Raw genomic sequence first — 13891 nt, 5'->3', positions numbered from 1 at the left:
TTGATTTCGATTCTTCATATTTCCTTCACCTTTCGCCCGAAGACTGCTGGGATAGGCTCCAGCACCCCCCCGCGACCCTGACGGAGAAGCGGCTTAGAAAATGGATGGATGGATGGATGGATATTTCCTTCAGTATCCTAAAAACTGTTTTCAGTTTTTGCAATAAACTGGCAAAACTCCTTTTGGACTCAGGTTGGGTTTCTTTACACCACAATGGATATTTTTTCCATTTTCACAATCTTACAACATGTCCATCTTGCCAAAATCGCTGGTTCTCAATGTTAAGTGCCTTATGGCTGTGTTCAGTAAACTAAGCTGCAGGTCTATTCAGACAAGAAAGGGTCTTAAACTTCAGATAACTTCATCACAGTGATGCACTGCACTGCGGGACGCCAACGTATTGGCTGTCAGGCCACTTATAACACACTGTAGAACAGAAACAACAGGCCAGTTACAATCTGTCTGCAGGTCACATTTGGCCCTGGGGACAGACCTTAGACACCCTTGGTGTAGGAGATGTAATGGGTCAAAATGTAAAATATTATGCTGTAGTGCCCCCCTCAGGCCCCTTCCTCTTGTGCCCCTGATGGCTGGAATGAGCACTATCCTCTGACCAAGTGTCTTGTCTGTAAATTTGTTGGTTTACTGTACAAGATTCATATTAGGAGAAAATTATTTATGCAAATCTGAACAAAGCAAAGCAATGTGGATCCAGTTTGGACTCCAAACAGTTAAAAATGGAATGTACCGTAAATCATCCCATAACCCTGTAATCTACGGAGATGTTTAACCTACAGAGAATACTCAGTTTTTCTTACCAGAAAAAAACACAAAAATCCTCATCCAAATGATTTTTTTTGTATTACTAAATCCTTCATTAACCATTAACGTCGATCTTCAAGTAATACCATCGGCCGAGTTGACGATGCGCCGCCTTGTAGATCTGCAGCGCCGTTCTGAGCAACGTCATCAGTTTGCGCGCGCGAACAAATTGGTCTGGCGTCGCGTAAACAAAGAAGCGGCACGATGAACCAGAGCGGATTCAATCTGCAAAAGGTGGTTATTATATCTTATTTAAAACGGTAGCATACCGTATATATATATTAATATGATGCTCGAATTGCTTGTAACGAGAACATGCTTCTGCTTAAATGTTTAACGTTTGAATAAGGTTTAAAGGCCGCGCGTTTCCCCCTTCCTCCTGTATAGTACTTTTACTTTATACTTAAGTACATTAGAAGGCAAATACTTTAGTACTTTTACTAGTTGAGGTCTAAAGGGAGGAACTTCTACTTTTACTGGAGGAATATTTTACCTTGGGGGTCTCTACTTCAACTCAAGTACAGGATTTGTGTTCTTCGTCCAGCTCTGCTGAGTATGCACCTTGACTCAGACTCAGCTTTAGCGAAGGCAGAGTTCTTAAGTTGCACCAACATTGGTCATATGGAGTATGTTTGGTTTTTATGATTTATGTTGACCATATTGTGCAGGTACAGTGTTACTGCAGGCCTTGTCAGTCTGTGTTGGATTTCTTGTGCTGATGTGAGCTTTTTGTAGCTTGATATAGTTACGATGTCCCTGCAAAGATGAGAAAACATGAGGTCTTTGCAAGTTTTTACATCTCTGCAGCTCACTGGTCATAATCTGATATTATGCTGAACTGAGACAAAAGTATCCTGATTAGTTCATTAAAATTTTAACATCGATAGATTTTTTAGTCAACTGTCTCTTTAATTAAATTAACCCACTGCTCTATTGCTATTCCACCAGTTGTAATGTGTTTTAATTGTATTGCTCTGTAGGTACATGGAAGTGGTGGCTATGACTCCGATTTCAGTGATGATGAAGGTGGAGGAGGATCATCACAACAAAACAGGTGAGATACTTTTACTTTTTGTTCTGTTTTTTTTATATTATGGTGTGGAACCGTATGCAAGAACGAATCATGGCTGGGCCATCACGTTCAAATACCTGTCCGAAACAAATCAGACTTGGTCTCGAAAGGGGAGAACTTATTGGCGGTCATTTTCTGTACGTTGGTAGATTGGAGTAGTACCTGCAGCACAAATTTGCATGAATTTCATAAAACAGCAAGCAGCCCAGATTTGACTGTCCACATCACACACAACGGATTCCTATGCCTCAGAAACGTCAACTGGTCCAAAAAATGACACTGATGCAATTTATTTTTTTTGTATTGCAGGAAATGTGAAGATGAGCTTATGCAGAAGCCATTCCAGCAAGGAAAACACACGAAGGTCGCACATAGAAATGTGGCTGCTGATGAATGGGACAGGTATAAGTAGAATAATAGCATGTGATCATTTCAAATAACAACTTGACACGTTTAGAGACAAGTGTATGATTATTTAGATATGCAGTTCACATGATGCGAACAACTGGTTTAAAGCTTTCATTTCATTAAGCCTCACTTGCCTTAATTACATTCAATGTAATGTATACGACTCCACAATAAGAAATACACCGGGCAAAAATGGGGTCGCTGGGATAGTTGCAAGCCACAGACCACTGCTGATCGAAAAGAACATGAAGGCTAGTCTTGCATTTGTCAAAAACATCTAGATTACCCCCAAGACCTTTTGGATAATATTCTGTGGACTGATGAGTCAAAGGTGGAACTTTCTGGAAGACACGGGTCCTGTACATCTGCCATAAAGCTACAGTCGCTTTCCACCATAAGAAGATCATAACAACAGTCAAACATGGTGGTGGCAGTGCGATGGTCTGAGGCGGCTTTGTTTCTGCAGGACTTGGACGACTTATTATAATTGGTGGAACCATAAATTCCGCTCTCTATCAGAAAGTCCTGAAGGCGACTGTCTGCCTGTCAGTTTGTGACCTAAAACTCAAGTGCCTTTGGGTTATGCGGCGGGACAGTGATCCGAAGCGCACAAGCAAGTCCGTCTCTGAACGGCTCAGGAGAAAGAAAATGAAGGGTTTTTTTAGTGGCCGAGTCAAAGACCTGACTTGAATCTCACAGAGATGCTGGGGTTTACCAGTTTATCCTCGAAAACCCTCCAGTGTAGCAGAATTAAAACAGTTCTTTTAATCTTGTCAGCTACATTAGCCTTGGAGCATTGTGTAAAACTAAAGAATCAAACTGTTGATGTCATGAGCAGCCACATTTGCAGAATTGTGTGAATTCTATTAACCTGCTCCATCCACAGAGAGGAGGCCAGGAACCGACGCCACCATCTCATTTCAATGAATGCTGTATCCTTGGAGCTAACACTGATGGTTCACAAAACCTTCTCATGCCTCTCTGATGCCTCTCTCTTTTGTTTTATGCAGCCACTTGCCATGTAGAAAGCAGACAAGGATTTATACAGCTTAATAAGGCAATAGTCATATTAAAGAAATTGTTCACATAGACTTATTTGCTAAAAGGATGCATTTATTCAGTGTTAAGTCAGGGACCATGTTAAATGTATTGTGGTTGTGCAGTGTTCTTGCAGAGTCTTTAATCCTTGATGCCACATCTGCAGTTTGATAGACATAAGAAGTTTGTCAGTGATTATATTCTGTACTATGGAGGAAAGCCAGAGGACTTCAAAAGATCCATGTGAGTAGGTTGTTCTGAAAGCCTTCTTTCACTTTAGTTTACACAACTTAATGTAAGATAAGCCAGTTTCTTATGAATCAGCTTTGTGCAAACTGATTGCAGGGCTACAGATAAGTCTGATCTGGATGTGGTGAGAGAAAACCATCGCTTTCTCTGGAACGATGAGGATGAGGAGGATATGACATGGTAAATTTGAATAACCTTCTTATAATCAAGGTCATTTATATTTAAGTTGCCTTTTCATGCATTTGACAAGTGTAACTATGATACTTTTGTTTTTAGGGAAAAAGAGCTTGCCAAAAAGTATTATGATAAGCTCTTCAAGGAGTACTGTATTGCGGACCTAAGCAGATACAAAGAAAATAAGGTATGTGCCTCTCTTGCCTTTCTTGCCCACTGTCTCTATGATTGATTTACAAAACATTTATAACATTTTCAATTTTCTCCCTTGTAGTTTGGATTTAGATGGCGTGTTGAAAATGAAGTAATATCAGGAAAAGGTCAGTATACTACCACCGCCCTTACCAGAGATGGATGCAGTTTGATTCTGTTGTTTGGTTCTAGTTTAATATATTTAATGTCAACACTACATGTGTGTGAATGAGAGGGAGGCAGGTGGAAAGGTGAAGATGCAAGGAGTAGAGGTCGTAAAGGTGGATGACTTCAAATATCTTGGGTCAACCAAGCAAGTGCTTAAAGGAGTTTATGGTGGATTTCGGAGATATATTTAGAGTAATTTCAGCTTCAGTTTCTTGATTGACTGCATTTGCTTCTTGAATTTGCTGGTATTTAGTGGACTCCTCATGCTTAACAGTTGGCAAGATGTTCTTTTCTGATCAAACGTTTTGCTTATTTTTCTCCAAATAAACCTGTGACGATTTGGCCAGAGAGTTCCATTTTAACTTGACCACTTGTTTCCAAAATGCCTCTGGCTTATGTAGATGTTGTTTTGTCTGCCTTAGATGTTGACTTTTGTGATGAGGCCACATCTAAGGTTGCTGTTATGTTGTATGCCTTTCTGGCCAACATATATGCAGTTCTATCTGCAGGTTTTCTTGGTCTTTCAGATGAAGAATCCAAACCAGATACAAACCAAGGACCTAGCCATCCCTGGTGGTCAAGTGGCTAAGATTCAGTGCTCTCACCGCCACGGCCCGGGTTTGATTCCCGGTCGGGGAAGTCATCTGTTAGGGGCAGTCATGGGCTGGCGGTTAGGGAACTGGCCCTGTGACCGGAAGGTTGCCGGTACGATCCCCAGAGCCGACAGTCCATGACTGAGGTGTCCTTGAGCAAGACACCTAACCCCCAATTGTTCCCCGGGCGCCATGGATAGGGCTGCCCACCGCTCTGGGCATGTGTGCTCATTGCCCCCTTGTGTGTATGTGGTGATTCACTTCATGGATGGGTAAATTCGGAGGTGGGATTAAAAAAGTATCACTTACATGTCTGGAGAATTAAAGTTTATTTCTTATGTGCAAGACTGACACAGCTTTATAGCTGGACTGATGGCCCAACCTATTCATGACAAGTGTGTCCCAGGTGTGACAGACATGACCTGCAGAACGGAATGTTCTAAATATCATCACAGCACATGCACAAACATTACTGCATATAATAGTGTATAACACCGCACTGAACACATTACACAGTATTACATTCTTTTGTAGATCTTGCTTTGAGTTCCACAGTTCCCCTTTTCTGACATCTGAAAGAGTGGAAGTAGCGAGCTGGAAGCACTTTCTTTTTCATTTCGTAGCCGTTCCCTGTTTTTTCACCGATTAGCTTCACTTTCAGATCCTTAGCCAGCTGCTTACAGGAGCCTAAGGTTGTTGAGTGTTCGCAGTGTTTGCTTAATTTATCATGCCTTGAGATTATTCAGTTAAGGTGCCACACGTTAATTTTCTGAGCGTCCAAACTTTTGCACATGCAAAATTTCAATTATGTTTAAAAAGATTATTGAATATAAAGTGAAAAGCAGTTTTTAAACACTGTGTCCACTCACTGTCCACTCTATTAGACACACTTACATTGTCAGTCCACCTTGTAGATGTGAAGTCAGAGACGATAGCTCACCTGCTGCTGCAGAGTTTGTGTTGGTCATCCTCTAGTCCTTCATCAGTCACAGGATGCTGCCCACTAGACGCTGTGACTGGATGTGATCCACCACCAGAATAGTACCTGCTCTGTGAGGGTCCATGGGCGTCCTGACCACTGAAGTACAGGGTAACAGAGTATCAGAGAAACAGATGGACTACAGTCTGTAACTGTAGAACTACAAAGTGACCCTATATAGTAAGTGGAGCTGGACAGTGAGTGTTGAAACAAGGAGGTGGTCATGATGTTATGTCTGGTGTACCAACAAAAAAATAAATCACAAGCAGAGAAAATACAGTGCAGTTCTCAGGTTTTAAGCACTTGAGAACATTGTATTTAATGTATTCATGTTTATTTGCATTATAAATAAGCAGTTACTGCCAAAATGAATGACTTTAAATAATGTCTTGGGTCTCTCTGACTTTTGCACAGTATATTCAGTTTGTTATTCCATAAACCTTTTAATTATTTAAGTTGACATTTTGTTTCCCATGGAACAGGTATTTTCATGCTTTTTTGTTTGTTTTGTTTTTTTTTTAGCCCTGAGATTCTGACAAATTACCAGCCTAATTAAGATCTACACCACTAGATGGTGGTAGAGTTTAAGTCTCATCTTTGTCCAGGTGTGGGAAAAACATTTTTTATTTATTTTTATTTCATGACTAACTGGCATTTGACGTACTGTTATACTGTTGCTCTATAGAAGAGATTCTTTTTTATAGAAGAGACACCTTTTGTGGCTTGCTTGATAGCTTTGTGGAGATTTCATGAATCTCCTGCCCAGTAACAGAAAGTAAGCATATTAAACTGCATTATTTCCAGAATTTGTTATTGGCAGTTTGGGGTTAATTATGGGATTAACGTCTGAAATTTGTCTTATTGACATCATCTTACTGATCTTTAATCTTTGGTCCTGTATAATCTTTTTATGACTTACGTGCTGCAATTGCTTATAATGTAGAACTTTTTCCACCGTGTCCTTGAATAAACTACTCCTGTCTGCGTAGTTCACAGCCTGACACTAGTTTGTGGTTAAGGGATGGCTAAATCACTTTAAATATAGTTTTAAAAAGTTTTTAAGCTCTTTAGCTTATGTGCTGGATTTGCTGTAAGCAGCCACTCTTGCGTGTGTGTGAGACACCTGCACACACAGATTTCTGAGCAGCACCATCTGCCGTCAGCCATCATGAGCTTCATTAAACAAGGGCAAGCTGACATGGCACAAGCACACACCAAAAAAAAAGGAAGACTTAAGCCACATAGTGATCACAGCTATCAACCATCATGGACTGAAATGATATACTCTGTAGGTCTTTCTATGGTGCTTCTCAGCGAGGCTATAAATCAGTGACCAGTGACCACCTTTCAGCTGCAGTTCCTTAAGACACAATACAGTGCAGTTTACAAATTTCTATGATTTCATTTGGTTAATTTTAGAATGCACTGAATTACATAACTGGACAAATATTTACCCGTTAGTGGAATATGGACACTAAAACAATCTGCCAGGCTGTTTTTGGGCTTTTATTAGACCTTTAACCTTCTAAAATTGGTGCGGTTGAATCGCCACGTTCACATCCACAACGCTCTGATGCATTTTTATACGCCCACTTTTTAAGCTGACAAGTGGGATATTCCTTCCCTTGTAAACCTCTAAACAAGAGGATAAGGGGCATGGCCTAATAAGGGTTTACCCCGATGTATTTTTGCGTTTATCTAAAGCTTTTTGCTGGATTCGCAGGCCTTAGCGATTTGAGCGCGGCTCACGTGAGCCTAATCGGAGATTCCCTAAGGCACAAGTACGTCACCGCGGAGACGAGATAATTAGCCAGTGCATTAATTTGTGTGGGCAAGGTGAGGATAATGGCCCGTTCACTCTCACTCCCTTAGAATCATTTAAGGGCTGCTGAGACTTGTGGATGTCACCGTTTTGCACTTGGTGACATGGAATTAGTTGGATCAAAGTTTAGCAAAATGGCAATGTGAAAGGTGTACAAGCTCAGATAAAAAAAACAAAACAAACAAAAACAAAAACACTTGGATTTGACAACATGAGTGTATAATTGCTCCACACTTCAAAGCTGTTCCAGACCTGCTGGCTCCATTCAGTTGTTTCAGCCTTGCCTGAACGTGCCTCTGTTGGTCACGTGTGTCCTATTAAAATACTTTCCCGTGTTCTTTGGATCTAAAGGTCAAACACCTTAAAGTGGCTGGCATGACGTGGTGCTGAGCAACACACAAGATCCGTGTTTGCTAATGTAAACTGTTGCGTTGGACAAAAAAACGTTGTCCGCCATTTAGAGCAGGACACCGGTAAGGTGAGCCTAAAGCTGACCCAGACGGCGTGCTATGAGGAAAGCCTGGCAGTGGTGCTCTCCCTGATGACGCACTTTCCCCCAGGCGGCAATCTGGAGGATCCCTTATTAAGCCAAGTCGAGCTAAAGCCAGCTTGTTGCTGGTCTTGGGGTAAAAGGCCAAGCCTGGGGACAGCTGAAGGGAGCTCTCTGTTCCTCTTTGGTGCTTTACCTTAAACCTGTTGTCCACACAATATTTTTGCATCACAAAGAGCTTTTATTAAATGGATTATTTTATATTTAATTACGTCAACCGTAACTAACTAGTTCCAAAATTTTAAATTCATTTTTGACCAAAGTTTCATGGACATGACAAACGTACACGGAACTAAACCATAATCATAAAAGCTCCTCTCTGTTGCTTTACGTCCTTATTGCACATTGCTTTTCCTAATATAAGGTTCCATATGTTCTTCATGCTGCCCACAGTTGTAACTCTCTCTTGTATCCCTGTTTTTATCCTTGTGATGTGTGGCAGGCCAGTTTCTATGTGGGAACAAGCGCTGTGAGAAGCAGGAGGGTTTGAAGAGTTGGGAGGTGAACTTTGCCTATGTGGAGCGAGGCGAGAAGAGGAACGCTCTGGTCAAACTGCGTAAGCTGGGCACCCACCTAAGCTCCACTGCTATTAATCCTCTCCCTGTCTCTCTTTTCTGGCCCCAGAGTGGAGCTAATCTAATTACCGCAGACTTAAGGAAAGACCATCCGTGTCCATCGCTGTTCATGTGCGCTGCCCACCACCTTTTCTACGTCTTGCTTGTAGGCAGTGCTGACAGTAATGAATAGGAATTGAAGGTCTAGTAATTGACAGGTTGACGCTGCTCCCACAAACGCGTTCTTTCAGTCAAATGAGAAATTATAGTTTTTGTGAAAATACCGAAATGTAGTTTTTATTCAGTAATTTTTTGTTTTGTATGTAATCAGTGCTGGAATCATCTGATTGGTAAGTTAAGTAGAATTATTTCAGTGCTGTAAATTAGCTGAACTACATGATGAATGTACCCTAAGAGATTTGCCAGAATGTTTATCATACTCGCCATTTCTACAGACATTATGGCAAATAGAAAGCCTGTTAATATGCTGCCTCAAACTTTAATAAAGAGAGACAAATAGATGCAAACTAGTAGCGTTAACTTTCTGCCAGCCTGTCAATCTAGTCTTTATCCCTATAAACCTTGATAATACAGCAAAAAAGCTACAATCCCAACAGTGTGACCACACACATCAAACGAATGTCATTTGAAATGAATAATGCATTAAAGTTATGGATTTTGACAAAAAGTAAGCACTACAATTAATGATTACTTTGAATGGGATTTTTGCCAGCATTCTGTAAACTTGTCTAATCTCACAACAGCGCCTACAAAGAAAAGCACGGCCTTCTTTACAAGACACAGCATTCGATTCCGGTGAAATGCGGTGATTTTTTCTCTGTATGGTCTTAAATGGGTGTCTTTCTATGTAGATTTTGGCTCCAGTCTCACTCTTTTGTTCTGTAGGTCTCTGTCCAGAATGCTCCTTCAAACTGAACTATCACCACAAGTAAGGCTTGTGATTTTTAAACATCTCCACAGTTGCTGACTCATCCCTGATATCTTTCACTGGCAGACCATAGCATTTTTGGATACATGTTCGTTTTAAGCCGTTTTCTGGTTCTCTTTCAGGAGAAAGGAGGTCAAAGTTAAGAAAAAACGCAGACCAAGAGACGATGGAGATGAGCCGCAGGCAAAGAAATTCAAGTCGTCATCCCATTCTAAGAAACATAAACGCAAGGAGAAGCACAGACGCGAAAAGAGACCGAAAGGCAAGACGCACAAGTTCACAACCTGTGTTTGTTTTCACCTACCAGTGGTTTCCACTTTGCTTAGTTATTATAAGGCCACTGTATGTTCCATCATCCATCCAGCATGTTTGGCTGATGTTTATGATATGGATGGTTATGACACTAGGAATGAAATACGTTGCTGAGGGGCAGAGTGCTGCTGATGGCGTGCATAGGCAGATTCGCACTGCATGTATTTTCTGAAAAACACAGCTCGAAATCACGCCAGCACCAGTCTATGCTTGCGACATCTCATGTCATGTCTACGAAAGGGGATCCATTGATGCACATAGCTGAACATGTTGCAACCAGTGCTTGAACATTCAAAGAAACGTTTAAAGCACAGTTATTGATTACAGCACAGTTATTAACACAGATGTTACTTGGCTAATTCAAAGACATCTATGGCTTATGCCATAACTTGAAGCAGTCGTGCAACGGTAGTTCATGTGACCTGCTTATTTCCTCTGTCCACAGAGTACTCGTCGTCCAGTTCAGAAGATTCTGTGGAATCAGACAAAGGTTTGACCTCCCCGTCCTTCTTTTTTCTCACCACCACTAATCACAGGCTGTCATTTCATGGCTTTAGGACACGCATGAACTCTGTGAACAAAACAGGATTTGCCTCCTGCTTTCTGGGGCTCTTAAGTGATGCATTGGAAGGCTTGATTGCTGACAGTAGAGACATTAGTTGGGCATAGATCATTCAGTGATGGTATTCAGTTGGGACTGTGTCTTAGGTCACATACACGAACTTCAGCGGATAGTAATCTCCAAGCATGTTTAAGGTGGCATACAAACTGCATGAGCAGCAGCTTTGAAAGAAGCACAAGCCAGAATCTTTTCTTAGAGAAAGCATTGTAAGATAAGTCATGGGGGCAGTCATGGGCTGGAGGTTAGGGAACCAGCCTCGTAACCGGAAAGTCGCCGGTTCAATCCCTAAAGCCTTGTTTTGACTTGTTTGACAAACATGGTAAGAATTCTGAATTAATTGCAAGCTTGGTTGCATTTATTAGTCTGTAGATCAGTGACTGGGCTAGCAATCAGGATCGGTTGAGCACTGCAGGGATTCCCAGTGGTTGTATGAGACCGGAATGCTGCACAACGTGCCAAATAACATGTATTTTAGTTTTAGTCCAGGATGTCCCCGTAACTTAAATGTATGAATTTATGTAATGTGTTATTCCAAGTGATTTTCAAACAGTTCTATGGGCTCACTCATCATTAAATTCTCACACAGTGGAAAGGGTAGCTGGCATTTTCCAAAAAAATCTGGAAGATTTTGACAGCGGTGACAAAAATGACATTTATCACACAAGAAAAAAGGGCCCCAATGTAAACCTGGTTGACATAAGTGAGTTCTGAACTTGTGGCAGCATCACTGTGCCTTGAATCAAATCTTACCTCAGTGGGGTAGTTTGAAGATTTGTCTAAGCAACTCTTTGTTGTCTTCAAGGGGATGGTGAGGGCCCCTCAGAGTCCGAGCACTGGAAAGGCCCAGTTCCTGCTACAGGGGAGAAGTCACGGTGAGCACGTTGTTAAATGCTTTTAAATGGTATTGCGCCACATACGGCACTCGCATGTATGAAGGAAGCTTTTCCTGAGTGCGCCAATGTAAACAGCACACAGCCTCACCAAGAAAATTGTTGTTTCTCTTCCAGGGAGGAGGAGTTTGACGAGTACTTTGAGGACATGTTTCTCTGAGAACACTGGGCACACAGAACAATCTGGAAATGTAACTGCAAAGTTTTTGTATATAATCCATTGCTGTTCTGAGATCAGTGAACACTTTGAATAAAAACAAGGACCCTCTTTTGTTCATTGCTTAGTTCTTATGCTGTGCCTGTTTGACGTGGAATTCTGTTTCAACAGCTTTGGGTTGGAATGTTCAAGGGCCATGTTCATGTACTATTTGGATGCATAGGAAATAATAAGAATTCCAAGTAGAAACTCAAGTTTCACTGTAGCAGATGTAGGGCTAAAGTAATCGATGTACATTCATGAGCACCAAACTGAACACTGTGCCAGAACCCCACAGTCTGTGGTTTGGTGTATAGAACAACCATCACCCAAGAAGAGTTCTGCCCCATGACTCTTGTCTTTACTAGTCATCAGCGTTTTACTGCCTGCCAGCCTGCTTTCCTCGTAACTACACTTTCTTTCGATTACCAATTGAGCTGTAGGGCGAATTGACTGAACCAATCTGCCGGTCGACTTACCTGAGCCTCTTTACCACCGGCTGATCCAGCTTTGTTAACTAATCCCTCTGATGGAGAAGTCATGGGGCTGGCCAGTGCTTAAAAGTATTCCCAGTTCTCCGTGTATCCTATCAACAACCTGACAGAAATACCCGGGAACAGCTAGAAAAGACGGCTATCACGGGGGCAGTCATGGGCTGGAGGTTAGGGAACCAGCCTTGTGACCGGAAGGTCGCCGGTTCGATCCCCAGAGCCGACAGCACATGACTGAGGTGTCCTTGATCAAGACACCTAACCCCCAACAGCTCCCCGGGTGCTGCGGATTGGGCTGCCCACCGCTCTGGACAAGTGTGCTCACTGCCCCCTAGTGTGTGTGTGCTCACTAGTGTGTATGTGGTGTTTCACTTCACGGATGGGTCAAATGCGGAGGTGAAACTTCCCTGTTGTGGGACTAATAAGGGTCTCTTAATACAGTCAGCAGATAGTGAATCTTCAGACCATGGGTGACATTTGAACAATGCATTTATTTGTTTTCATGATTTACAGCATTTTACACAGTCAGTTAAATAAGAGGACACTGGATGGTAATTCTACAGTCTTTCAAGAGGATGATACATCAGTAGTACATGTCACAGTGGCTTGCATACACAACAAGCACAGAATGTACACAATTTGTGCCCATTCAGTGAGATTAACTTTTTTTATTTATTCATATCACAGTCCCTTCTGTCTGACCTGTCTTTAAATAGGATTAAGGGAAACGCCATTCTAGGGAAAGTGTTCTAGCTTCAGAATGGCCAGTTTATTTACCATTTAAAGGTCTAAACCGATTTGCCATCGGGTCACGGGTATACATTGCATAACATGAAAGGGTTTCTAGCACTGTGTTGGACAACAATATTAAAGCATTGTTTTCTGGTCCGGCAAGGTGTGGTCTGAGAACTACATTTGTGTTGGAGTCTCTCCACAATTACAGTTCATTTTTTTGACGCTCGTCTTTATCTACCGGCTGTGTCTCACTTGTCCTCAAATATGAGACAAAAAAAATACACCACCTTTGACCAGACTGTACCTGATTTCTAAATATGTGCTCCAGCTCACGGCGGACATGGAGAGCCTCCTGGGGCCTAGGTTATATAAGCATGGTATTTAAACAACAGAAAACAGTGAATCTCAGCTTCCTTTTATCTTAAGCCCAGCATTCTTTAGTAGTTCTTTAGCTTTGCCTGCTTTAATTGTCCCTTTAATAGCCCATTCCTTTTTTTTTGTGGTTTTACATGCGGATTTACCACCAATTTTTCCCATTAGGTAAACATTTAATGTCCTATCGTAAATGTATGTTCTATGTAACATGTCATATTTGTTGCGATCAAACGAAAACTTTTAACAACTATGATTTGACATACATTTAAGTCTCATTAAATAGTCAAAGTGGAAGGTCAAACATTCGGCCGCAACTGTCGCACGCAAAAATGCAGTCAACGGTGATTCTAGCGTCAGTGAGTTGCGGAGATCATGTTTTCAGTTTCATTACCTCTAAAGAGAAAAGCGTAGAAAAGGTAGACAGTTAACAGTGATTCAAAAATATATTGTCTCAATCATCATATACCTGTAATGTGCAAGACAAGGTAGGCTAAATAAATGAATACATTTTTCGTGAATCAAATTTGCCCTTGTTTGGTAACCGGCTCAAACTGTGTTGCTCCCTGTGTAAGTAACAGAACCTGTCTAAACTCTAGACATATTAAGTGTTATGGACCGCATCGGAATGGAAAATTCGCATGGACAGTAATTATTTCATTGCAAACATTAAACTTTCCCTGCTAAATGATAGTGCCTTAAA

The 13891-nt window shown here is 41.5% G+C and overlaps 2 protein-coding genes across 2 annotated transcripts in view; one reads left to right on the top strand and one right to left on the bottom strand.

The window, feature by feature from the left end:
• The first annotated feature begins 918 nt into the window (after positions 1 to 918).
• fra10ac1 (FRA10A associated CGG repeat 1) lies at positions 919 to 11668 on the top strand. Its single transcript, XM_017704470.2, has 14 exons — positions 919 to 1056; positions 1803 to 1876; positions 2204 to 2296; positions 3189 to 3234; positions 3507 to 3583; positions 3686 to 3769; positions 3866 to 3950; positions 4038 to 4083; positions 8510 to 8623; positions 9528 to 9570; positions 9693 to 9832; positions 10328 to 10372; positions 11307 to 11376; positions 11512 to 11668. The coding sequence occupies exons 1-14, from the start codon at positions 1027 to 1029 to the stop codon at positions 11552 to 11554; spliced, it is 990 nt and encodes a 329-aa protein (XP_017559959.1). The 5' UTR covers positions 919 to 1026; the 3' UTR covers positions 11555 to 11668.
• Positions 11669 to 12552: 884 nt separating this feature from the next.
• Positions 12553 to 13891, bottom strand: part of pde6c (phosphodiesterase 6C, cGMP-specific, cone, alpha prime) — a 13758-nt gene continuing 12419 nt past the window's right edge. The window contains exon 22 of the mRNA XM_017704468.2: positions 12553 to 13891. This exon is cut by the window's right edge and continues 364 nt beyond it. The gene's annotated coding sequence lies outside the window, so the exon portion shown is untranslated.

Source organism: Pygocentrus nattereri, chromosome 13 (genome assembly GCF_015220715.1).
Source record: "Pygocentrus nattereri isolate fPygNat1 chromosome 13, fPygNat1.pri, whole genome shotgun sequence".
In the NCBI taxonomy this organism is placed as follows: domain Eukaryota; kingdom Metazoa; phylum Chordata; class Actinopteri; order Characiformes; family Serrasalmidae; genus Pygocentrus; species Pygocentrus nattereri.
This window is presented reverse-complemented; position numbering and strand designations above follow the sequence as displayed.

Excerpts from the sequence above, each read along its gene's own strand:
- fra10ac1 (XM_017704470.2), top strand. The coding sequence starts at position 1,027 with ATGAACCAGAGCGGATTCAATCTGCAAAAG. Across the intron at positions 1,877-2,203 it reads GGATCATCACAACAAAACAG|GAAATGTGAAGATGAGCTTA; the intron begins GTGAGATACTTT and ends TTTGTATTGCAG. Across the intron at positions 9,571-9,692 it reads AAACTGAACTATCACCACAA|GAGAAAGGAGGTCAAAGTTA; the intron begins GTAAGGCTTGTG and ends GTTCTCTTTCAG.